The sequence below is a fragment of the Zonotrichia leucophrys genome, chromosome 3 (genome assembly GCF_028769735.1).
Source record: "Zonotrichia leucophrys gambelii isolate GWCS_2022_RI chromosome 3, RI_Zleu_2.0, whole genome shotgun sequence".
Taxonomy (NCBI): domain Eukaryota; kingdom Metazoa; phylum Chordata; class Aves; order Passeriformes; family Passerellidae; genus Zonotrichia; species Zonotrichia leucophrys.
In genome coordinates this window covers 10419137-10445501 of record NC_088172.1, presented here as the reverse complement: position 1 = coordinate 10445501, position 26365 = coordinate 10419137, and the positions used below count along the sequence as shown (strand labels likewise).

At 36.0% G+C, this 26365-nt stretch overlaps 1 protein-coding gene across 2 annotated transcripts in view; it reads left to right on the top strand.

The window, feature by feature from the left end:
- LMBRD1 (LMBR1 domain containing 1) overlaps positions 1-25696 on the top strand; it is a 66330-nt gene extending 40634 nt beyond the window's left edge. For both annotated transcript variants that reach the window (XM_064707332.1, XM_064707333.1), the window contains exons 9-16: positions 1742-1894; positions 6356-6420; positions 7184-7286; positions 8278-8382; positions 8821-8970; positions 14022-14097; positions 24447-24538; positions 24698-25696. In XM_064707332.1, coding sequence (XP_064563402.1) covers positions 1742-1894; positions 6356-6420; positions 7184-7286; positions 8278-8382; positions 8821-8970; positions 14022-14097; positions 24447-24538; positions 24698-24817 — 864 coding nt within the window. In that variant the 3' untranslated portion in view covers positions 24818-25696. The remainder of the gene's footprint in view (positions 1-1741; positions 1895-6355; positions 6421-7183; positions 7287-8277; positions 8383-8820; positions 8971-14021; positions 14098-24446; positions 24539-24697) is intronic.
- Positions 25697-26365: the final 669 nt, after the last annotated feature.

Below are 26365 nucleotides of genomic sequence, written 5' to 3'. Positions count from 1 at the left end.
AGAATCTCCCACCTCTTTTTTCAACCCATTTCAGATTGACCAGTGTTTTTCCAGCCTTGATTGAGAAAAATGACATTGAGGTGCCTCCCTTCCCTCCTGGCAGTCCATCTGTGCTGTTATATGCTCTGTGATAGTAGACCTTAGAGATGTTGAAGCAGTTCCAACAGTCTTCCCTGGATACTTGGCTTACCTCTACAGTGTGGGCATCTTCAGTGTTCTAGACACTTTGTTGAATAAAGAAATCTAAAAAGTAGTCTGTTTAAATGATCGTGTTTTGGTTTTGCACAAAGCACTACAGCACAAAGGCATCCCTTACTGGAATCAATAAGAGAAAAATGAGAAAGCTGTGACAAATGGATCATTACTTATTATAGAAGACCTTGTTGATTATGATAATTGGCATGCAACTGGTCTTACTCTTCAGTCTGGCAAAACTAGGTTCAAAAACTTGGAAGTTCTTAGTTTATGTCTATATTGTAATATAACCTTTAGTGCAAACTAATTTTTTTGGCTTATGCATTCTGGTCAGGATTCTGCTGCATTCTGTAATGGAAATCTTAGTTCTTTGGTTATGTATGCATTAAGTTGTGAATAAAGTGTTACTGAGACTGCTATACAGGAAAAACTAGAAGTATGAAGGTATGCTACTGAGATTCAATATGCAGTATGTTCTTGTATTGGTAGTGCATCTGGTAGGTTTTTTTCATTAGTCTTAAATAATTGAAGCTTGAACTTGTAGATTGGGAGCTTGAACTGTTAAAGTCCTTTTTAAGTCACAGAGGTGCCATGCAGGGTATAGTATTGTGTTCCTGTTAAAAGTACATTGTAATCTCCAATTTAAGTATTATGTACAGCTATGATGTGGTCATAATCTTTTTGAAGAATTTCATTTTTTTTCTTCAGTGTTATAAACTGTTGTATTATTTGTAGGAAGGATCCTTTAAAATAAGAAGAAAATCAATAAGGGATTTCAAGACTTTAAAATATTTTAGCGCATTTCCTAGTATAAAAGAATCTTTTTTCCCAAGTATGAGTTTGTAATACACAAGTATCAATGTTAGAAACAATTTTGGCTCAGCTCCCTAATGCCCATTTTTGTTGCTTTTGCTTATACTAAATAACTGAGATGTGAGGATGTGCTACTCACTTTACAGCAGAGTGTAAGGGTTCCTGCTCAGCGTAAAGGCTCAAAATTAAAATACTTTTCTAAACATAATAATCAAACTATCTGGTACGTTCACCTAATTCTTGGGGTGATACTTGCTCTTGTCTGACCTATGTTTCTTGCTCAAGAAACATAACTGAGTATCAAGTGGAGTGTTGGAAAGAAAATTAGAAGTGCTGAGTTGGATATATAGGCTTAATAGTGGAATTTAATGGGAAGTGACCTGAAAATCACAATGTTCAACCCTCCACACAAAATATGCATCTCTTTCTTGTTAGATCAGGTTATTTAGATAATGACTGTGCTTTTAAACTATTTCTAACAATGGAGACTCTCCACCCTCTTAACGATTTTGAAAATTTTTATTATGAAAAGTGGTTTCTGCCACCTAATAGGAATTCCTCTTGTTGCAGCTTGTGACTTTTGTGCTTCATGCTCTTGATAATCATAGAAATTATACATGCATTAATTATATACTAGTAATTCTTTAAGAGTTGTTGTAAATAATTTAGGTAGCTGTCAAGTCTATTTTCTTGACTTGGTGGCTCTTTATCTTTTGCACTCGTTTGTTACCAGTGCAGAGATGGTCGTCCTCTGTCGTCGAGGGATAGACGGACACTGCAGCAACTGGAAGAGAGATTAAGGATACTTCGAAGGAGAGAGAGGCATCTGGAATCTATTGAGAAAAGCTGGTGGACAAAAGCTTGTGAAGCTATTCGACCTCTAAAGGTAAAACTTCTCACTTTTAGGTACTGAAATTGAAATAACTTCCAACTTCCTTTTTCCCACATAAATCACAGGTGAAGTTTATCAATTACCACCCTGAATATCAACTGTGCTTTTTTTTAAATTTACTCCAGTACTACACAATGATAGCCCTATAGTGTGTTGCCCTGTTCTTCTAAGTTCTTCAAAGCCCTCTGATGTTTACATTTTTTGCAATGGAGTTCTCACACACTTTCATGTAAATAATGATTGTTTTTGCATTCTTTTCTGGAAGAGGAGAAAGTTGATGAACTGTTGGTTTGACCAGTGTCATTAGAGAGGTGGCAATTTCATCCTCCAATCTGCTGTCACCTTTGAAAGTTTATCAGTATTAGAGTTTGAAAATCAACTGCCCTGCTTTTTACCTTAGATGTTCCAGCATGTGTCTTGTTTTGTGTCCTATTACAACAATAGTGAACTCTGAGCTGTTGGAAAACCTTCTACTTTGTCTCAGTTCTGATTAAGATTAAAAATGAACAAATCCTAGCTGATTTACTTTGGTGCTTCTGCCATAGAAAATCTGAATGTCTTACTTTTTTAATCAAAAATATGAAAATGGGAAGAAGGAATAATTCTATGGCTGTCAGTTAGCTTAGGTTAATCTAAATTACATGTATCCAGCAGAAATGAGACACTTTGATAATATATGCATTTGGAACAAGCATCTTGCCAAGGAATTACTTGATAAATAGCAAGCCAGCTGAGTAGAATGTAATGTCGTGATACTTAACCGATGCAAAGGAGATGGTTACTGGGGTAAAGCTTTTATCTTGGTCTCTTTGATCTTAGGACTTTGATTTTCAGTAGATACCTGGTTTTGAAGACTAGTATCTTTATGAACAGTATTCCTATATAAAGTACTTCTTGCCAACTAGATGTAGGAAGAAATTTCAGCATTACTTTCAACTGTAGGCTGCTTTTGGCAAAGCTGCGAGGGGGGTGGGTAAACCATTTCTTCTGTCATTGCTGCTGTTAATGCTGAGTGCTGGGCTGAAATTGCCGCTGAACAAAAGCTTTCAGTGTGCAATTCTTAGTGGAGTTATCTTGCTATGATATATTACAAATACAGACTGAGTCTTTCATTGAAAGGACAAATATCCCCAACTATTCATCTTAACAGTTTGGTGACTTCCTTTTGATTTAAAAATACTTAATACAGCTTGTATATAAGGTATTAAGCTTCTACAACTTTTCACATAAAGCTCAAATTTGAGAAATGTGTTGGCCATATATTTTGTCTCTGGGACTTGAACCTTTCATTGTGTTCTCACAGGAAAGCATATAATAACATTAGTTACAGCTTATCACCTACAGTCTGGATGATATTCCAGTGTCTCCTTGTTTTCATGGTTTGAAAGCTTTGTGTCCACTCAGTAACTGTGACAGTCACTGTGAGTTGACTCATGAATCACAGACTAAAGCAGAGTTGCAGGTGGATAATTTTTCCTGAGAGATTTTTCTTAGACTATGGTTGTGCTATGAAGCATGTCAGAGAACTTGTTTACTTTGACTAGAGCTGTCCTGTGAAGGTGGTAATGTCCATCACTTAATTGCATGTTAACAATTTCAGAGCTGTTTTAGTGTTGCTTGAAGAGCCCTTGGATGCCTTTGCAGATATATAACTTTTGAATTGTTCAGTTGGGCTTTAAGAAAAGGTGAAAATCTGTTTGATATCCATATGTAGTACTTCTGTTCAATGTAGAAGTGCAGAAAGTATCCTGGAGCTTTGCTTACTGTTTTACAACATTTTCACCTTCAGTGCCTTCAATTTGGATGTTACTGTTCAATTATGTGGCTGCTTCTCAGACTTCAAGAAAAATTTTTTCCTGTGAAGCAAGTACTAGATGGAGAATCCTTTTTCTGCTTTATATTTGGGATGGTCAATATATGGGAGTGGCTGGCTCTTATTGGGACTGACAGAAGAGAATAACATGTTCAGGAATTGCATTTAATCTTCAAGGTCTTTTACAGTGTTAGCATAGCGTCTGCATTCAAACTTGTGTTATCATATGTCTTTGTATAGTGTCCTCAAGTGTTCTTGCTTTAATTGTTTTACTACTGCTAAGTATCTATGAGCATGTGATTTGTTGCTAAAGGCAAAACTTTTTTCTTTAACTAGAAAGCCTCATTTGATGATTCTTTTACTCAAAGATGAAGCTGTTAGGTTTTCAATTTAGTCAAAAGCGTAACATCTTAAGATCCCAGGGAATTGAGTATTGGCCAACATGAGGTTGTTAATTTCTACACCTAATTTCTTCTAACATGAGGAGTCTAACTTCTTTCTACAAAATGTGACATTTCCTTTTTTATGGATTCTTACACTTTCATCTGATACTCTCAGCAACAAGAGAAATGTATACTATAGGAGTTTTAAAACTTTTTTTAGGGAAAACAAACTCCAGAGCACATAGCTATGTTTGCTCAATATATGAACAAAACTATAGGATATGAAACATGGAAGTCTGCTCGAAAATAATAAGTTTGCAGTATTGCATCTGTATTTGCATGGTGTACTTCACAGCTATTGGGAGCAAACTGGAAATGCCTAAGGTAATATGAGGAAGTCAAATGCTCTGTTTTGAGATCTCCATGAGCAGAGATGCCCACTCTTTCCAAGGCTCAACTCCTTTTGTCCTGACTCTGGAGTGGCGCAGAGGGGAAATAGGGAGTTGCCATCAGTCCATAAAACGCTACTCTGCCTTTGCTTCCTCTTCACATTTTGTTTCTATTCCAGTGTGAGTGGACTCCATGAACTGTAGTTCCTCTCAGAAACAATGGGGATCTCTGTAGGCTGCAGCTTCCTTTAGAAAATATCCTCTTGTTCTGATCTGGGGCTCTCCATGGGCCAAGTGTGGTTATTTGCTCCAGCATAGTCCTCTCAACAGGCTGGAATAGAAATGTCTTGCTCCATTCTCTGGAGCAGCACCTCTTTTGCTGAGCTTGGTGTCTGTCTACAGGATGAATATTAACAATTTTTGGAAGTTATTTTTGAGGCTTTTTAAACAAGTACCAACTATTTGTGCATTTCTTAATGCTAGATGTCACTTCATAAGACAGGCATATTCCAGAGGTGATACAAATACCTGTCTAGTGGGCATAGCTGGCAGAAGGTAGTATAGAATTATGAGATTCAGACTCTTGGTCTCTATTGGTTTTCAATATCTATTTCCCATACAGCTAATACCTAGTAGGATTTGCTGCGAAGAGGTAAAATCTTAGTACATTTCATTATGTGGAAATGCAAAACTTAATACTTACCTTGATTTTGATCTCTAAATCTATATCTAATAAGACCTACATAATTTGAGTTGTTCTGTAAGTGATGTTCTAATATTGTGTTAGAGTTTGCAGATGGAAGTTTGTCTTCAGAATTTAATGAACAATAATAGTATTGTATCCCTGAGAGTCTTTAATGAGCAGTTGTAATAAAGTTGTTAACCTTTTCATGATGGTTGTGTGCCAAGTTTTGAGGCTAATAAAACTGTGAAACTCCCTCATTCACATGGAAGACCGTGCGTTGTGCACCTGCGTTTAGAATTTTGAAATGACTTTGTCGAGGTCTCAGGTCTAGCAATCTGAAAATGTTGTTTTGGGAAGTTCAGTGCACTTACCTGATTGTATTCCATGACTAGGGTTTCTAGGAAAATACAGTGAAACTGTTGGAACTGTAACTGAATGAGTTTCCTATCTGGGCTCTCTTCTGTGTGTCATCCCCTAAACTCTCAGGGGAGAAGATTGTGAGGGAGAAAACCTGTCAGGAGGGAGAACAGTTTCCTGAACTAGCTGCTAATCCAGGAAACACAGTCAGTGGTGTTCTGGTTGAGATGGCTTGGAGAATCAGTTCTTGGGGGGAGTGCTGTATTTGTTAGGCATAACAAAAACACTTCTCTGTGTTTTAATGAAGACCTGGCATTTGGGATCAGTTGAGTTTTTCATCACTCCCAAGTGTCTTGGTCATTGTGCATTTCAGAGTAGTGCTACAGAAGGGAGCTGTTACTCAGGAAGGGTGAGATGTTCCTTGTAAGCTGTGCACAGGTTGCCTCCAGTTGGAAGGTGGGCACGCATGGGCATGGGGTGGTCAAGGCTTTCCAGATAATAAAGAGAATACAGGTTGTGAACAGTGCTAAATGCTATTTTTGTGAAATGTAATGTGTCATCTCTTCTCTTAATGTCACTTTTGACATTGGAGTAGATTTTTGTATTACATTAGAGCATGTGATATCAGTACTTGACAAACTATGTTTAACATGGTAAAAGTTTTGTGAGCACTTGTCTCAAGTATTTACCAGAAAGTTAATGTTTCAAGTATATTTAAGCTGTGAAGTGCTCCAAGATCATTAGTTTATTGAAACAAAGGCAAATGTTCACTTCTTGCATCAACTGCTGACACTTTCAGTTAAATTGTTTTAAATTTTTTACTTGTAGATTGTGTGGGGAGTGTTCTTCATCATTGTGGCCTTGCTCTTCACTGTCTCCCTGTTCTTGTCAAAGTAAGTGCATTTCAGCATTTTCCTTGACCATTTAAATTACTTAGTTTCTACTCTAATAGAAAAATTTGGATGGTTGCCTCAACCCCCTTCTTTTCAATGTTACATTTCTGTCAATAGAGTTACACTTCTCATTATAATAGTTTATATTGAAATGGAGCAAAATGTACCAAAGCAAACTGAAGAAAGAACATTTTTTATGTGGGGAACAGTTCTGGTTCAGCAGAGAAATTAAGTATATATGTTCAGGAAGTTTGAATTCAGATGACAGAAGTATTCTGCTTGCTTGTATGAGTCTTATTGCAGGTACTTTGACTAGTTAACAGGTGCTTAAAATCTTGCAGTAAATTACATGTTTAATCCATTTTGATGTGCATTACACACAGAAATAGTTTTATAGTGTCAAAAGCAACATACCCAGCTGCAAATCTGGTAGATGTCAGTGTGGATTGACACTAACCAAAGGTCTCAAATATTGGCCTTTTTGATCTGTTAGACTGGGAAAATAGGCTTTATGACCTAAACCAGGGAAAAGCAAAAATGCTGAGGAGATGCAGAAATCAATATATCTTTCACAGAACAAGTGCCGTGAGTGTGGTAAAGCAAAGCATGTGTCTGTATAGATGGTAGACAGCTGTCATCTCTGGGATTAGTTCAGTTTGTGGTTTTGTTATTTTTTTTTTTTCTTTTGAGTTGCCCTTTTAAAACTAAAGACAAAGCTCTGCGAGAGCCACAGTACTTACCCAGTTTTTTCTAATTACTGCAGTTTGGACAAGGCTCTGCATTCAGCTGGCTTCGACTCCGGATTTATAATTCTGGGAACCAATCTGACCAATCCATTGAATATGCTGTTACCAGTTCTTCAAAGGGTAAGTAAAGAAGTGGTGATGTACATATGTAGGGATGCTCTTCCCAAGTAATTCATTAAAACAATATTGTCTAAATGTGTGTTCAGTAAAAGCAAGGCAACTTGTTATTAGTTACTATCTACTGATATGAAAATCTTGGGTGAGTGAAATCTAGTTTGGGCAAGGAAGGTGGTGCTTGAAACTGATATCAATCTGATGAGACTACAGTGGCAACAGAGAATGACAACTGCTATCACTTAGGCCTTTTTAGTTAAGTAAATGCAACTTTCCACTTTTTAATATATTGCACACTGAAAAAAATGCAACATTGGCTATATTATAGTAAGGCATTAGTCTTGGAAGCAAACCCAATGTAAAACCATGCATCAGTTAACTTTAGTAGAGTTGGATGGCAACAAGTACACGTACAAATTTGAGTTTGTCATGAGTAAACTGAGAAAAAGAAAAGCTTTGGTATTAAGCTAGTGCTCTATTCCCCCTCCAGTTGAGGTATTCCTGTATTGTTGGTGTAATGGGTCAGCACAATGCTTTGCTTCCTCATAGCTTTTAAAACTCTTGAACATCTAAGCTTGTAGCTCACTGAGAAAAGTAGTGTTCAGCAGCAATATTATGTCAAGCTTTTATTAATGTAAATATAAGTTTTATATGCAAATATGATCAGAAAAATAGTCACAAATATGCAGTCCTAAAATAATTGTTGCTACTGTGGACTTGTCATTCTGTGGGTGTATTTAAAATAATTAAGTATTTCTTGGTCTAAAAATACATAACACTTCAAAATTAAGGCATGTCTTAGATTAATAAAAATGCTTAATGCTTTTCCAGATTAATTGTCTAAGCTCTATTAGCAGCAAGTTGTGTTAGCTATATTTGGAGTCAGCTATGTAAAATATCTGACTACCTCAGATATAAGCTATAGAAGTAGAAGCTACTTTGTTTTGAGTGGGAGAAGAGCTTTTTTCCTTTTTAACTGCTTGTGTTCTTGTTTTAGGTTTTTCCACTTGATTATATTCTTATCACAACCATTGTTATGTACTTTATCTTCACTTCAATGGCAGGGATTCGAAATATGGGAATATGGTTCTTCTGGACAAGGGTAAATTAAAGAGTTTGTTTCTAATACTCAGATATTTAAACAATATGTGCTCTTGAATATATTTAAGATTTTTGTAGTGTTTCATGAATGTGGGATGTTGCCAATAGCATTGTGTGTATGCCTAATGAGTGCTAAAAGCCTATTGTACCATTTGCACTGCTTTTGGAAGGTGTTTCATTTTACCAAGCTATCGGACTTTTGGGCCATTAATACAAATAGAACTTCATTTGGTTGAATAGCTGTACTTTGCAATTTAGGTAAATACACCTGAAAACCTGCTTTGAACCACTGGAATTAAGTTGCCAGAAGATAATTTTAGCAACCTCCCACTTCTGGCAGTAGATTTAAAACTTATTTGAACTAAAGAGTTTTCTGAATGCCTTCAGGAAAAAAAAAAGAGCTATTTCATTGTATTAATATTTGTTTTTCTGATTTCAGCTTTATAAAATCAGACGAGGAAAAACTCGACCTCAAGCACTCTTATTTCTCTGTATGATACTTCTGTTGATAGTTCTTCATACAAGTTACATGATTTACAGTCTTGCCCCACAGTATGTAATGTATGGAAGTCAGAAATATCTGGTACAGGTGAGATGCCTTTTTCTTTTGTTTAAATTTTATTTTCTGTATTAAAAATGTACTGTTTACAGAAACTCTGAAAGTCAAATGCATTTTCAGTTTTCAAAGTGATTTTGGTAGGCAGTTTTTAAATACTAGAAGGGCTCTTGGTAATACACAAGCCAGAAACTGATTGCACTATATATGACACAGCTTAATTTCCCAAGAAATTATGACTTTGTCATCTCAAAACTTAGTGTGAAACTGAGGTTCGTTTTACTCCTTCTGATAAGACAGTTGATAGCTCCCACTAGATCTTGTGCTGGTCTGCTTAGGTTACTGAGTGATTGCAGGGATGATTATTTTGAATGTGTAAAGCTGTGTACAGAATGAAATCAATACTGTTCCACAGTTGATGATGTTTTATCATGACAGTAGAATAGAATTGGTACAGTAGAAAATAATAAACTGAGTGGAGCTAAGTGTGTGCACATTCATCACATTTCAGGTGCTTTGGACTGTCCAACTTAATGAAACTCCATGCAGTTCTTGCACTGTAAAATATTCTACAGGATTAAACAATTAAAATTTAATCTGATTTTGTTATTGCACTTTTGTGTATTTCAACGTTTTGATTTTTTAAGTCTTTCATCTTCTGTACCTGAAGAATTAAATTATTGTATTACTTCTTAGTTTGAGTGGCAGCCTGCATATTTATGGGAAGGTTCAAAGTTGCATATCAGAAGCATCTTGAGAGGTTTCATGGATGGCTGTTTATTAAGGTCTGGTATCTTACAGAGATAGAGTTCATTAGATCTGATCTTGCAAATGTAGACAAATAACCAGGTTATGAACTGGTTGCTTATTCAGACACAGTGAAGTCAAGATCCCTTGGTGTGCTGTTTGATGTTTAAGTGTCACAAAGACAAAACAGTTGAGCTGGAGTGGTCAAAAGAAAGGATTTCAGTGAGATTGAAGTGATTGGATGCTGCTTTGAGCTTTTGGAATATCTCTGTAATTCTCTGGGAGGGTGTTCCTGTGGGAGGAGAACACACCTGCTTTACAAACCATGCTGACATCCTTCAGCTGCAACAAATTAGTAATTTTTGTACTTTATTACTATCAATTCTCTTAGTTTAAATAGTGGATACAGAATTCTTGGGGCAAAAGGATTACAAGGAGAAATTGAAATTGGAATAGTGTTAAATAGACTAGAGAAGAGGAACTTGTCAGCTTAAATGTGTTGGTGTGGTAGGATTGTCACTGCAGGAAGTGGAGGTCTCAGTAAATGCTACTCACTGCTGTCTTTACATTTGAATTCTCTGGTAATGGGCAATTGGTCATCCTGATACCAATCCAAGCACAGTAATAGAATCACTGTAGGGAATGTGAATATTTGGTGTTTAGGAAATTTAATTCATTTTATTAGATTTTATGCTAAATATACCTAACACAAAATAAACATGCTTAGGTATGCGTTGGCTCAACTTGTCAAAATTAGGGTAGTAGTAGCATGAAACTAAGATGAAAGTCAGTTTAGGTGTGTTTACACAGAGCTTTATCATAAAGTTTGTAGATAGCATGGAAGATTTGAAGAGAAAATAATAAAGGCTGTAGCTAGCAGTTTGTTTTGCTTTATGAATAAAATAAAAGTGTGTATATTACAGGAAGCAGAAGGATTGAGGTTTAAACACTTGCATGTTAGCTGTTTGTGACAAGAAGTATCTGAAGAAAAATATAATAATTTCTGAGAAAAAAAGGGTCAAGAGAATAGAGCACATCAGTAGAAAGGCTCTTGTCATTCTTGCAGCTATTGCAATATAATCCTGATCAGCACTGCAAGGATTGGCTGCAATGGTTGAGAAGAGCTGTAACTTTCTGTTTAAAGGATTACAAAGTGTTCTGGTCAAGGTAGCCATCCTGAGTTTTCAAGTTGTCTCATTTCAAAGAGCTGTGTTTAAAGTACATAATCTAATTTGAGTAGAAACTGGTTTTATTGTTAAAATAACATGAGACATAAAGAATGTGCTGGTAAGTTGCATCTGGGCTTCTCTGGCATACCAAATAGATACAAGGTTTTCTGAAAACATCCTCTCCAAGAGTATTTCAGAATTTATCAGAAACATTTTCTGTGTCTGACTACCTTGGAAACTTGGATGTTAAATTGTGAGATTTTGAAGTGAGGAGAGATGGAGTCTGGGATGAAGAGAAGCAAGGTATTTTTCTGTGGAGGTAGTAATGAAGAGGTTCTTAAGAGTTATTGAATTGGTGATTATGGATTTAGGAATGTCCAAGAACACAACCAGGAGCAGGGCATGTGAACTAGGCACAGCAGGCTTCCTGATGATGAGAACCTGAGGACCCTATGCACCAGCTCACTTTGACAGTCCCGGTTTTCATTGTGCTCTCACACTACAGTTGATTTCATCCTTTAGAATTCACCACTGGTAACCAACAGTGTGTAAGAACCAAGCAATAAATGAGCATTATTCCAGGAAAGCTTAGTGGATGGATGGGCTGATAAACGTGTATGACAGTCTGGTGGCTCATAGACTGTGTGAAAGGAGCACTCCTTCCCTCTGCTTTGCTCTACAGTAATTCCACATCTAGTCATGTGTAAAGCTAGGTTGTTATCACAATCCATAGTAATGCATGGGATAGGTTAGGTTTCTGTTTGAATCTTGGACTGTTTCCTTTGGAGACTGTTACTCTTGGCAAAAGCTTTTAATTTTTAAATTTGGAAGTGCTGGTAACTTTTCCTTTTAACTGAATATATATATATGTGAAAGTGGAGCTTTTGTGAGGCAATTAACATTAACTAGACCTGGGCTACTTGCTTTATTAACTCTGAGCACTGGTGTGTTCAAAGCATGTGACCCCAATTCATCAAAAGTGTCTTCAGCTCTGGTGTCTGTAGGAAACTTTTGAAAATTTCTTCTGGATGTTGTGCCCATACCAACTGAATCCCTCTGCAGGAATTTGTTCAACTTTCATAGCTCTTCAGCCACCAAGAATAGCTTAGTTTCACCTCTTGAAGCAATTTGTCTTAACTGTTAATCAGCAATGACTCTTTATAACCTTTCACAAAGAAAGAATTGTATCCACATCTAGGTTACATCCTTAGCTTTCTAGCAAGAAATACTTGAGGTATTATTTCTGTTTCTGTTCAATAAGGCCAAGGGTTATTTGCCTTTGTCTGAAAGAAAGACCACTGCTTGCTGGTATTTGTACCCAGTGGACCTTTAAGACTTGATTGACCCAGACAGGAATTAAAAAGCCAGTACTTGCCATAAGCAACATGGATACTTTTCCAGACTGGAGACCAGAATAGCAATGATCACTTTCTTTCTTCAGTCATCACATAGATAATTTGGAGGAGAGGAGCTAAATTGCAGGACTCAGTCTCTCCATTGTCAGCAGCAGGAATCCAGAAGTATCATGCCTTGGATGGCTAAGTGTGGAAACAGATCTTTTCAAGTTCTTGGTCCTTAATATAAGCAGAAACTAATCATGTAGGTGTAACAGGCTGTATCCAAACCCTTTATATAATAGCTTGCTATTTTCTGAAGGGTCCAAAATGTGTCAGCTCTTGAAGCACACTGAGTTATTATCTGTAGGTTTGTCTCATGCTTGGCCTTGATGCATCCTGCTTTCTGCTTTGCAGTAGATGGGATAACTGACCGCTAAAGTTTTACTCTGGCAATTCTCATACTAAAAATGTCTGAAATTATAGGAGTGTTCATGGAGAACAGTGATATAAGACCTGGAAAAAAAGCATAGATGTTGTCAAAGAAAGCCCATAGGTCTAGCGATTGTTGTATTTAAAGTTCTGTTAATATGGTATAGTGAATGAGGATAAGGAAGGCAAAACTTTGAAATGGCTATGTTGTGGTTGTTTTGTGCGTTCGATGTGTCCCACGGAATTTTACAAGGTATGATACTGTTCTTCTGAAAGAAGTGCTGGCTGTGACAGCAGTGTAAGCTGGAATACATGCTGGAGATGGGAAACTGCTAAATGCACACTGAATGATGGAAATTTCATGTGTTCTGTTCTTACCCTGTTGTTTGTCTACACATTCTCTTGTGTTCCCAATCCCTGTGACTAAGTCATATTCAATTTAGATCCATTTTTTAGGACAGTCTCCCCACTTTCATGGCCTTGCATGAAACAAAATTAGCTGCGTGTACAAATTGCTACTTTTTTGTACAGACACTGAGTTGTTTCTCTTGACTGTTCAAAGTGAAAGCTGAATTTGCTTAATATTGATAAACTTCCTCAGAGAAGTTAGAGCTTAGTTTTATGTGCCAGCTTGTACTGATTGCTGATATGTTTTAAGGAACTTCTTTCAGTCTGATGAAAAGGTGTTGACTCTTACTGATTTCTTTAGAGGATTTTCTGTTTAGGAAATCATGAGGGTACAAGGAAGTACAAGTAGGTATATGACCCTTTAAAGTGAATCAAGGTATAAAAAAATCATTGTAGAGCAAAGGATTTACATTGCACTCTGCTAAAATTATTCACTAATTGTTCAAAAATGTGAAACACAGAGTTCATGTTCCCTGAAAGTGTCAGTTTTCCAAAGATTTGGGACATTTAAGCAGGTACATTTGGGTTTTCTATAGTTCACTCAAGCATAATTTTTCTTCTTCCACTCTGGCAGTCCAACTATGTTGCATGCTACCATCTTCCTTTTAGACCAGAAGTAAACTGTATTCATTATCATTATCCTTTCTAACAATTCTGTGATGTCTTCATCACCAAAGTTGATTTTCAAATTAATTTTATGCTCAGTTAAAAGGTTTCTTTTCAGACCTCAAGTATATTTTTCACAAGTCTTCAAAAAGAACACAAGGTATTAATTGTTTTGTTAATGAAGTCATACTTAGAAGTGTTCTTGTTTTACTGCTCACAGCTTACTGTGCTTATGCTTTTCAAAAATAATACTTTTGATTAGTCTACAAGACTTAAGGGTTTTTTAAATTAATTCACTGGAAAATATATTTGGTTTCTGCATTATCATTGTCTATGGAAGACCACTTCTGGAAGACTAATGTACTAATTTTCCATATTTACAATGCAGAGTAATAAGACAATTGATGGTCAGCCAAGGAATGTGACACTTGTTTCTAAAGACTGTGATGCAGATGCACCTGAAGGTAAGATAAATTAGTTGCTTTTATTTCTATTGTGATAGGTACATGCTCAGCTGTAGTAAGCAGCTTAATCTATCGTGATGGCTTTCATTTGCCTAACATGAAGCTTTGATGTATAGTTAAGTTAAAGCTTACTTTATTCATTTGAAGGAATGACTATTTTTAGTAGAAACCATGGGTAACAAAGCATTCCAGTTAAATTTAAAATCTCACATTTGCTTTAATGTGTATGTAGAAGATCTTAAAAATAAACTCTAGCTGGTGAATAGCTTAGCCTTGAAAGTGCACTTCACTGAGTCTGTGTATCATACAAACATGCAGACAAGTATTCTATTGGGTCTCTCAAGGTACTCAGGAAAACAAAGGTTTGAGCTTCTCAGTGGAAACTTACAGATAAGAGAATTACATAATTTTTAATGAGATGTAAATGTGGGCTCTTCCATGAGCAACAATAGCTGTAGAACTAGAAATTTTAGAATATTTTTCTCTAATTCTCTTAAAGGTATGCTGGGGATAATAGGGAATGATAAATTTTCTCAGCTGTATTACTAAATGCCCCCTTTTTGACTGTTACTTGGGCAGAAGATGTATTATGGTTGTTCTGGAGTTAAGTAATGACTAGCAAGCAGATGGATAGTGCTGGAGCGTTCCTTGACTTTCTATCTATGCAGGCCTTAGTGGTTGATTTTTATTTTTTGAGACTAGTAACATTTTATTTAGTGCTTATTCCTCTGTGGAACTTGAGTAAGGTTGTGAGTGACTTCTAGCCTGGTTTTATTAAAATACCAAGCTGCTTGAAATCATGCTGGTTTTATTTTTTGCAGTGTTCCTTTACACTTCCTTTCCTTCTGCATGTATATGTTTTTTCACAGTTTGAATTGCAGAAGGTATTGCAATACTGATAGTACTCTTTAAGGTCACAAACATGTTGATTGCTAACACTGATCTCAGCATAAGATTTGTACCCTTCAGAATGGTCCAGACTTTTTTGAACCCAAGCGTTCAATTGTTCTTACTCTGGCCAACTTTCAGCTCCTCTGTACGAACAGCAATTGTATTATGCACTCACAATACAATTGCTGTTCATACAGAGGAGCTGAAAGTCATCTGTATGTAAAGCTGAAAATGCTTTACAGTGTTGGTTATTTAATAGAAAAGATAAATAGTTGTCCTGTGTTCTCCTCTTATTATCAGTATTCTGTAACACCTGTTTTTTTTGACTGCTTCTTGGAGTTCTTAATACCAACTCAGTTTTTCTCTACTTTTATTATTGGAAAATATGAAACTTAATTTATTTTTGTTCTAGAAGAGGTAACTGGACCATTAGTTCTTTGTTCTGAGTCTGTCAAGCCAGGTCTCTTCTTCAAGGCATTTCCCTTGTATTTGTCTTCAAATTTATTGTGTGTATCTTCAAATTTAGTATATATGTTAGTCATGTTCCTGGTGATATGTAGCATTTCCCAAGGGTGGTTTTTCCCTTAAATAAAACATTAATTCTTTTTTTTGATGGCTGTTTTTAGACATAATGCAGTTTCAAGTATTTAGATATTTTGACAAATATAATTGTTCAATTAATGTTTAGGCTGTCCTGTTTTTGTGATTAAATATAGAAACTCTGGCAAAATTTAGAACAACAAATTTGTTGCCTTTCAAAATGAGATCACTTTTGTCCAAATTGTACAGATGTTTGTTTCTTGTAAGCAGCTTCTTGACTTGGCCAGTATCTGCTGAAAGCAGAATATACTCACTGGCATTGATAAGCTTGTTAGTCTTGACCTTTGTGAGAGAAATTAAAATAGTCTGATTTCCTATGACTTTGCTTAATTATAGAAACTGGGGTTAGATTTAAATAAACTTGCTCAATTCCACCCATACTTGAATTTTTTGGAATACTTTTAATACTTTACATGATTTACTTTTGTAGTTTACTTTCATCAATGGAAACAATATGCTGATGCTTAAAACTAGTCTTCTGATGTACTGAACAGAAGTTGGTTTGTATAAATGATGGCTTTGGTTTGTCATAATATTGTTGCAGTGGCTATCTCTGAGTCATGGTCTCCTTTCTTAATAGAAAAGAGATGAAGATGTTGATACGCTGTCCTGTGCTGAGCTAGTATAAGTAGAAAATGGGTGGATATTTTAAAATGTGAATATCAATGTGATCAAAAGGCTTAAGTAGAGTTGTGTTAACTGTAGGTAATACATTCAGGCCATTCAGGTATTTTTATAACTGAAAGAAAAGTTTATTTTGTAACAATCAACTTTTTTAAAAAAGTTGCATCAGTGAAAACACGTCAATGATTGTTTAATCTAGTCAGTTTTAGCAACTGAAGATGTAATCCTTACCTTGTTATACCTGCAATTTTTAATAGCTGGTAACAAAACTAGTGAAAAGTAGATGCTACTCTTTTCTGTGATCAGACAGGGCATCTTGACAAGTCAGATTTATTTCAAAGGTAGGAACTAAACTTTTAAATACAATTTCTCTTATTTTTAGGGATAGTAGATGTGGGCAAAAATAGATGCCAATAACTTCAGGATAAAGAAAGGTTGGTCAAGTACTTTCAGTTTGAATTGCCTTCTTTGGTACTAGGGTTTTGTGTAAACCAGTGAACTATAACTACATGCAAACATTGATTTGTCTCCTCAATTTTGTTCCACTTACTGACTTAATTCTAACAGGTGTTTTTCCTTAAACATAAAGCAAGCAATGACCTTTTAATGGCTGTGCTAATAGATAAGCTTAAAGCAATCTGCTGTCTTACTGAATGCTCAGATGTTGGAGATATGGTCTCTACTTACTGTTACTAAGTAAATTATTGGTGTTTTTCTGAGATGGTAGAAGAGACCTGATCAAGTTGTAACAGCTAATAGTTCAGGCTGTATTGGGCCGTGTTTCCTGTAGATTTGTTTCAAATAAATGTTTTGCTTGGTCCAAAGGACAATTTCACTTCCTGGAGAAACACAAGGCAGTTAAAATGCAATCTTACAGAAAACACATTCATGAGTATTTACAGTTATATATATGTTTTAGCATTGCTATCTGCTTTCATTCAGCAAAGCTTGTCTCTATTTACTCCTGATATGCAGGAGGTAAATCTTTTTTATACTCAGATAAGGGCCATAATACTGTAACTACATGAAACAGAATAAAGACAAAAAATAATAGAGCAGGGTACATCTTTTAAGTCAAGTACCTTTTTTTAGTTAACCATCTTGCACAAAAAGTTTGTGTTTTGGTTACCTTAAAAAGCTCTTTAAGTAGTCTTTTGGGGGCAGCAAATTATTTTTGTTCTAAGTTATATTTGTTATAGGCAAAACAAGCTTTAGTTTTCCATGTTCAATACACTTGGGCAAAAATATCATTTGATGACTGTTCTCAAGGCTAATGACAGCTGAAATGTTGGGTCCACAATTCACTTGAATATAAGGTAAAGCAAAGAAGTTCAATTATTTGATTAAGCCTCTTGGCAGCAGGATTAATGTGTTGAAAACTTGGTATAGGTTTACTTTAACAGGTTAATGGGATTTAATGTAAATGAGCAATGACTCAGCTGCAAGCCTGAACTGTGAGATCTGACAAACACTATCTTCCTATTTCTAGATTAAAAGATCTAGTTTTTAAGCATCACTCACTTTAAATGCATAACTTGCTCTGAATCCCCCTTGGATTCTCCTCTTTCATTGAGGAAATGAGCCCTGCCCAAGGCCTGTTACATGCTGGGTGCAGTCTATCTGCTAGGCCTTTTTCAGAGACCTGAGCTGATCTGGAGCTACATGTGAAGTGAGAAAAAATCTCATTTCTTAGGCTTTGAAATTACTTGATCTGTGCTGCCTTTTAAGACACACTTATTAGGAAGAAGTCAAAAGTGTTCAGGACCTCTGGCTTTATTTTTGCTTGAATAAAGACTAGATATAGACATTACTCAAGCTAGAAAGGAGGCTCAAATACAAATGCCAAAACAGGAGCATATTCTGTTTCTCTTCTAGAGAAATGCAGGAGATGTGCAGAGGGAAACCACAAACAAGTTTCTAAGAAGTCTCTATTATTATTATATTAGTAATTTTGTATGAAGAGTTGTATGACTATAGGTTATCACTGCCAAACTGTCGTTCCAAATTAATTAATTTGAAAAGTTACAAAATGCTTAACATAAAGTAAGGATTTTAGTGAGTACTTTACATTTTCCTGTTGCTTTGTGAATGACTTCCCTAGTACTTTACCCTGAATCTTTACTTAAACATAACACTTTCTAAGTCCTCTATAACCATAAGAACTCCGTATAGGTAAGCACAGTGGTGCATATCTAAACACAGAAAGCCCTTTTTGGCACCTGTAAACAATATGAACAGCTAAGACTGCTATAAATATCTTTTTGCAGTACATTGTTCACTGACATCTAGATATAGGTCTAGATATGTCAATTCCAACAATTATTTTTCCTAAAGGAGGAGGTTTTGGTAAGAATGAAAAGAGTAGGTTAGGCTGTCTGCTGCTTCCTTTGTAGAGTTTTACATCTGTATTCATCCCTAGAGTATTGCCTTTGATGTTTATCACTGGCTACATCCTTATAATAAGAATTGTTTGCTTCTAGTTACTTTAAAATAAGGTTTTCAAGGGAGACTCAGAAAATGCCTCTTGAAGAACTTGAAGTTTAAGGTGGCAGTTTATAGGTGTGAAGTAACAATTATGGCTTGTGTTAAAACCCATGTGGCCAGTGCTTGTAATTAACTCAGTTGTACACAATGTTTCAAAGGATCTCTACTTTCAAAAAAAGCACTGAGAATACTCTTTCCATCAGCAGGCTGATCCAATGGTTTATTGCTTCCCTGTAGAAACTGGGTATTATCTCTTTGGAATTAAAGTGACTTCAGATTTAGCTTTTGGCAAGTGCTGTACCTTTTCACTTTATACACGGACTTGTAGCATTAGTATTTTCCTCACTTGAGGGTACTTAATAAACATTAAAATCAAGTCATCCTTTAAACTTATGAAAAACGAGATTAACAGGTTTAGCTCTTCAAATCTCATTAAATGTTTTTCACCTAGTCTGTTAATACATGCAAATCTTGGCACCCTCACTGATCCTCTGTAACCAAAGTGGAATAGAAACCTTATAGCTGGATGAAATTTAGCATTATAATGCCATAACTGTGCTAGGATGAACTCCAAATCAAAAACAGCCAAAAAAGGACTGACAGACTCTCTGAATGTGTAGAGGGAAGTAGTGAAAACTCTTGCTATGTTTGGATAAAGTTTTTGTGCTTGGTTGTAAGATGCAGAACCTTCTTTCTACAGCTAAATCCTTCATTCATACATAGATGCAAATCCTGTTCCTACATGTCACTTCATTTAAATTTGACTATTGGGGGAAAAATGTGACACTCAGATCATTCAATAGGATATTATTTTTATTATTTAGCATTAAGTTACTTTGATTAGTGACTTTTTTCTTCTTTCAGCACAGAATCTTGGAGGATTCTACTGGAAGCCTCCTTATGCTATAAAGCCCTGCCATAGCACTGATGTGACTTAAAAATTCTTGAGCCATTTAATGTAAACATTCATTATGTGTAATTATCATTAAGAAATTTTGTGACTGCTGCAGTTGTTTTTACTGTAAAATAACTGCAAATAGCTATTGGTTATCCAGACTTTTAACTTTTATTACAAAATCAGATCTATTTGTTATAAAACCAGACTGATTCACATTGATTACATAATTTTTTCTGTCTGTCTAGTTTTATATGAGGTTGTGATTGATTTGCAGATAGACCATGAGAAGCATCATACACAATTTACCTGTAGCTTGAAGCACTGAAAAAAGAGTTTGCTTTCTAAATAATTTGTCCCAAATAGCTTTTTCCCACTCCTTATTAGTTCCTGGTTTCCAGGTTTCTGGCTCCTCCTTAGCCTGCTAAATACTTTCCTTTGTCAGGATTTGATTCCAGACCTACTGAGCAGCTTCTGTCGAATAAGAGCTTTTTGGACTAGGCTTATCTGGCTAGACTTTTGGTCTCTACAGGTCTAATTTAGGTGCCATCTCACTACCACTTCCAGCTAAGCAAGAAAAAGCTGCACCAAAGCCAGACAACTGGGATGAAACAGCAGGCAGCTTTTTCTACTTGTATGTTAGACCTAGATTTTAGAACATTTTAGATAGCTGCAAACTGTTGTTTAACATCTGAGTGATTTGATACTCATGCTTCTGTTGTGCTCTGTAGTACTTCAAAGTGCTGTCAGCTTGAAGTGTTGGAAGCTTAGTGATTCACATCCCTAAGTGGGGACTTATTGTAGCTACATACAAGCAGTTGGGAAATATTTTCAAATCCCTGCTCTATGTGAGTAGTATGTGTTCTAATATGCTTTTCAGTCTGATAATGGATCAAAGGTGTCATTTTATTGCAAAGTTAACCTTGAAGCAAGTGGTGTTAAAGCTGTTTAATAGTGGCATTATTGTGAAAGCTGAATGAGCGATGAATTGAAATTTAAACAGTTTCTGGGAGAAATTAGCTGAGAGAAAGATAACTGGTATTGGATGCCACAACCCAAAAGTTGTAAAAGCTTTGTTTAGGTGATTAATTTTAGCTTGTGAAACCAGAGAAGTAGCAACAGTGGAGGGCTGGATTGTCAAGTGCAAAGACAGGCTCAGCAGCTGAATGAGGCTACTATTAATTCTGTGTGTATATGTGTGTGGGCATATATATCACAGCAGAGAAGAATATGGAATAAGTGGGGATATGCTCAAATAGTGTATTAAAAAAGAACTTGTAAAAACTAATGACAAAGGGGCAATTAAGAATATAGTAATTTTACTGTTTTGCCAACAAGAAAAGAAAAAAATCCTGTATTTGTGTCTGGGACAGCTGTTGCTGTCATTCCATGAATCTGTTTCCAGAGAAATGAGGAAGTGATATGTGAAATACAGTCTTTACCATAAACTTCTGTGGACTTCTGAAGCACTGGAGTGATCCGAACACTATCAAATATCAATCAAGATGTTAGGTTGTGAGATGATAGGTACAAAATGGGGAAATTTTTAATATACCTGTTAATGTCCTTCTGTAGAGACTCCTGAAGCTTGCTTTATCTCAGCAATTTGATCTGTGATACAAAGCCGTACCTAGAACCTTCAAAGAGCAGCTCCTTTTTACTGTGATTTGCAAAAAGCTTGATTTATTGACAGCAAGGTTTGGATTTTTTGGTAGCAAGGCTGTATGAAATGAGTGTTCTTGGATACCTGAAGCTATGCCTTCTATGCTTCTAGCATCTGAAATTTTGCGGTGCTTAGATGTTCAAGCACAGTAAGGATGCAGCTTTTCCTTTGGAAATAGTTTTGAGTGTATTTTAAGTAAAACTAAGTTTTGCTTGAATCTGGGGACATAGACTTCATCTGTCTTTAGGTAACATTCTTATTCTGGGGTTTTCCATCCAAAAATACCATTGGTATTTAGATTTGTGTTGTTTCAATATCTACCTTCATGTAATGATTTTGAGTACGCACAGGACCTAAGAGGTCATCTGGTGCAGCCTCCCAGCAAGGGGCAAGGGAGTGCAGGTTGCTCACATCCATCCAGCTTTGAATTTCTGAGAGACTGCCTGCTTCGATGTTTGCCTATGCTGATTGCCTCCTACTATTTCTTGGTGCACCTCTGTCATCTGTTGTACTGTTATGCACAACTCCAGGAGGAATCTCATTTAATACTTTAGGTCCCTGCTAGACAGCAGAGGCAGCAGTAAGACACACCTGCTAGCACCTTTACTTCAAGCTGCAAGAACACATCTTCATTGTCTGCTGTGTGCTCTAAGCTGTTGCAGTGGTCCTCCACTAGATTTGCACCTGTAATAAGTGCACACTGCTTTTGTACTGGGCAGCCCAAAGTGGCACCACTGCAGATGCAGTTTGTCACAGTGGTGGAAATGATCAGTTTTGTGGAGTTTCACTGCATTCCAGACAGTGAAGCCTGATACTCAGTTACACTTCTGAGTTATAGGTGAACACTGGTAGCTACAGGTTCTGTTTATCTACTGGGAGATGAGGTCACTCTCTCACAGTTGCATTTCATCTGGCCAGCCCTGAGCCTGCACTATTGCATGGTGTCCCTTTGTTCTAGGTGCAGGGCTCCTGTCTCCATTCAACTTTGAGGGCAGTTTCCAGGGGCTTGAAAACAGCCCTCTCCTAAATCTGACCATCTAATGTGTTGGACCTCTGCTCTTTATTTCTCCCGAGCTTCATCTATGGATTTACAGAGGGTATAATCTGTTGTCTAGTTGATTAATAAACAAGTAAAACAAGTGTACAGTATTGACTTTCAAATAATACTAATGTTTATAAATTAGATTGTTCACAATGATGTGTAACTCTTCTCTAAGAAACTATTTCCTTCTACATACTTTTGTGAAAGCTTACTGTGTTTTGAGATCTATAAAAGACTGACCTCAGCAGTAAGTTCTCACAATTTGAGTTTTCTGTGCACACAATCATGTTTTAGACTTTAATATTTGGCTTTGAACAGAATTATCATTGTAATTCATCATAAGCTAGCTAATTTACTTCCTGAAAGAAGCCTTAATTTGAAAATAGCACATTAAATGTAACTATTTCTTACCGTAATGAAAAACTTCATCAGTGGACTCAAAACAAAAAATAGTTGACTCTTCTAGTAGTAATGACTATTTGTAGTTGTCATTCTTCATTTTAAAATTCTTTTGTCTTGAATCCTGGCTGTTTAGCTTTGTTCCTTGATCAGCACTACATATGTACATAGAAGATACTGTATTTTTTAAATGGTGACATTTTAAAAATGAAAAAAAAATAAATACAATATCTGTTGGAGGCTTGGTAGCTTTCCATGTGTACTTTTGTTCCACATGATCAAGAGACATCTAATACTCACATTGATCATTCTGGATAGTAAGTAGCTATCTTAATTTAGGCTATTCATTATAACTTATTCTACATTGAGTCATATGGAGGAATCAGTTAATGAAAAATGTCATGTCAGCCTATTAAGTAACATTTGTTCAGAAACAATAGCTAAAATTTAGTTATCGTCTCTTGTAATGTTGCACAGAAATATTCTCGCAAGGTCAAACTATTCCAAAATATTTATCATAATCTATTTAATCCAATTATTATGAAGTGCCAGCTGAAGATCTTTTAGTTGTTTTTTAATTCAAGTAGCCAGCTGGAGAGCTGCAGATGGTATTGACAATATTATCTTTAATTCTGAAGTATCTTCACTTCACTGGCATTTCTTCCATAGATGGCTGTGAAAAGTGAGCTATGTAATTATAAAAGTAGTGTATCACTCAGAGCTTTAGAAGGCAGGAAATCTTTACTTCAGCTGCTCCTGGGGAATATTTCCCAACCTGGGGTCTGAACTCAGGGACAAACAGGCAGTTTCTGGGTTGCTGACTTTCTCTGGTGTTCAACATGTTTGCACACCAGTTCCTGCTCTGAGATGACCTTTAGGTGGGGTTTGAAGCATCGTAAGCATAGTATAAAAAAACAAGATGACCAACCAGGAATTGATGTTTTAGCTTAGCCTGAACTCAGTGCATGCCCTTCCTTGCATTTGAGAGATGAATGAACTGGCTTGTATGTGCTGCTGGCCATCCTCTAGCATGACCCCTTGAATGCCAGTGTCCTGTACAAGCCTTTACTCTCTCTATCTGCATCTTGAAAATTCCTTGGAAATTTGATTCTTAATTTTAAAACCTCCCAGTTAGAAATGAAGGACTATACACCTGCATCAGAAACTCCTACTTTAATATTCTTGTTGTTAGAGAAGTAAGGTTTAACCAGTACAATCAGGTCTTGTGTACAAATAAGACTTCTGTTATCTGAGTTGCAAAAGGCCCAGTACATGTTGGAGTTTTTTTGTGTGCATGTAATTAATTGACATTTGATTTTTTACAAAGTTTATGTAATCCTGGTAGCAACACATTTTTTCCAAGTCCTAAAATCTGTGTTTTAATCCAGAACCTGCTTTGTATGGCTGTGGTTTATATAAAATGGAAAGCGAATTCCCTTTTGGACCAATTCTAATTAATAATTGACACATCTGCATGGGAAATTGTCCCGAGTAGTAATAGGGTTACCTATGCAACTTGTAGCTTTGTGTAACCTGTCATGGTCACTACCCTGTAACAAGTGTCCTTTTTGTGTACATTCTTGGTGGTAAATTCTCCTCCTCCTTGGTAGGAGAGTGAATTAGATGTAATAGAGTGTAATTGTTCTGCAGAGTTAAATATTGCTGAATGTTGCTAAAATGTTACCCTACTATATGGTATTAAGCTGATTTTGTTGTTCTGTGTTAATCAGTACTATTTCCTTTCCATTTAGATCAGTGTATTGTCACTCGGACGTACCTCTTTCTTCATAAATTTTGGTTCTTCAGTGCAGCCTATTACTTTGGGAATTGGGCATTCATTGCAGTAAGTACTTGGAATTTGGAGACCTCTGAATGGAGTTGGGTAATTTACAGTAGTTGCCATTGCATCTTTTGCATCACCACACTACCATTTGTTTTACTTATATTGCATTTATGTGCCCCTGAACTCAATAACATAACACTTTTTACTTTAAATTTGCAGGTCTTTTTAATTGGATTAATTGTTTCATGCTGCAAAGGCAAGAAATCAGTCATTGAAGGTGAAGTAGATGATGATGATTCAGATATGAGTGATGATGAACTGTCTGTTTATTACCACTGACAGCCTTTTGCCTTCAAGATGAAAAAATGTAAAATTACATTGAGAGTCATGCCCATGTGGAACTTGTGTCCAGATAAGCATCTTTGCACCTGTAAAAATAAATGAAATAAGTGTACTCACTTAAAGGGATAAAAAACCTGAATATCACTTTGAGTATCACTGTTAAATGAGAACAAATGTTGAAACTGACTTTGAGTAATATATAGAAAATATTGTTTTATGATTAAACATATGTGTAACCTTCTGATGTATAATTTGATGAACTCTTGTAACTATTTCATAATTCACAATGCTTTTCTGTTCACTTAGGTTTTCTTAAATACTTTCATGCTTAACTTGTAGGACTTTTTTATTCATAAATACAACTAAAATCCTGCAAAACAGTGCAAATAGTGCAGGAAAGATTTGGATGAAGTTTACAATTTCAGAAGGACTTGACTTAACTTCTGCATTAGTTTTGCTGTAACTTCTGTATAAAACTAGAGCTAACAAGAGACTTTCCATTACAGTATGCCAAAAATATTGTTTAAATGGTGAGTTTCCAATCTGTGAAAAATAAGTAATTTTCATACTTTGATTTCCACTGAGTTACCATGGAAATCTGCTGGTAACTCTGAGGTGGCTTTTGCTCTCTCAAAGGAAATCATAGTGTAAAATACAATATTCAGCACTGATGCATTGTTTTAGTATTGTTAAGTTCTGAAACTTCCAGGTGCCTGATCTAGTCATAACCAATGGAATAATTAAGATGTGATTAATTTTTAACTTATTTTTCTCTTTAATGCAAATTGTCTAGTTTGAAGTTCTTTCAATATTTAAAGTAAATGTTGTCAATTTGTTTACAAACCAATATGTTTATATAAACACAGTTCAGAAATATTTGTCATTTGTGTTGTCTTTGTAAATTAATCCTATTTTAGCTATATAGTTACTGAGCTATATTTCTAAGGATGAAAAAAATCTTCATATATCCTTTGACAGACTCTGAAAGAGAAAATGTTTACAAGGACAGGCTTTTAAGCTTCTAATGCTACCTGAGGGACATTACAGTCTATGCAAGCACATGGAAAGGTTATTAGTCTTTTTTGTAAGACTAATTGTTAAATAGTTATTAGAATGTAGAGTAGTTATCAATATTATGTCCTGCTTTCATGTTTGCAAACACTAAAGTTATCTCAAGAACAATCTGCCTATTTCTGCAGTATTTCAGAACAGCAGGCTCTCAGGAACTTCTGAATTCTAATTTAGTTTCACTATTGGAGAAGATCTTGGGTGAGTTTTGTAGGTCGTGCCTGAACACAAGGAACTGATGTTTGAACTATAGGAACAACAAAACCTGATATCTTTTAACAAGCCTTGTGTGCCAACTGCTCCAGTAATATAAATGTTAATGTGGCAATGTGGAAGAATCACACACAGAATAAGCTGAGTTGGAAGGGACCCACATGGATCTGGAGTCCATCTCCTGGTGTTGCAGGTCGCTCATAAGCTGAAAATACATAGTCAGGTCTGCTCAACTGATATCAATCAGTCTGTTTGCTACCCATG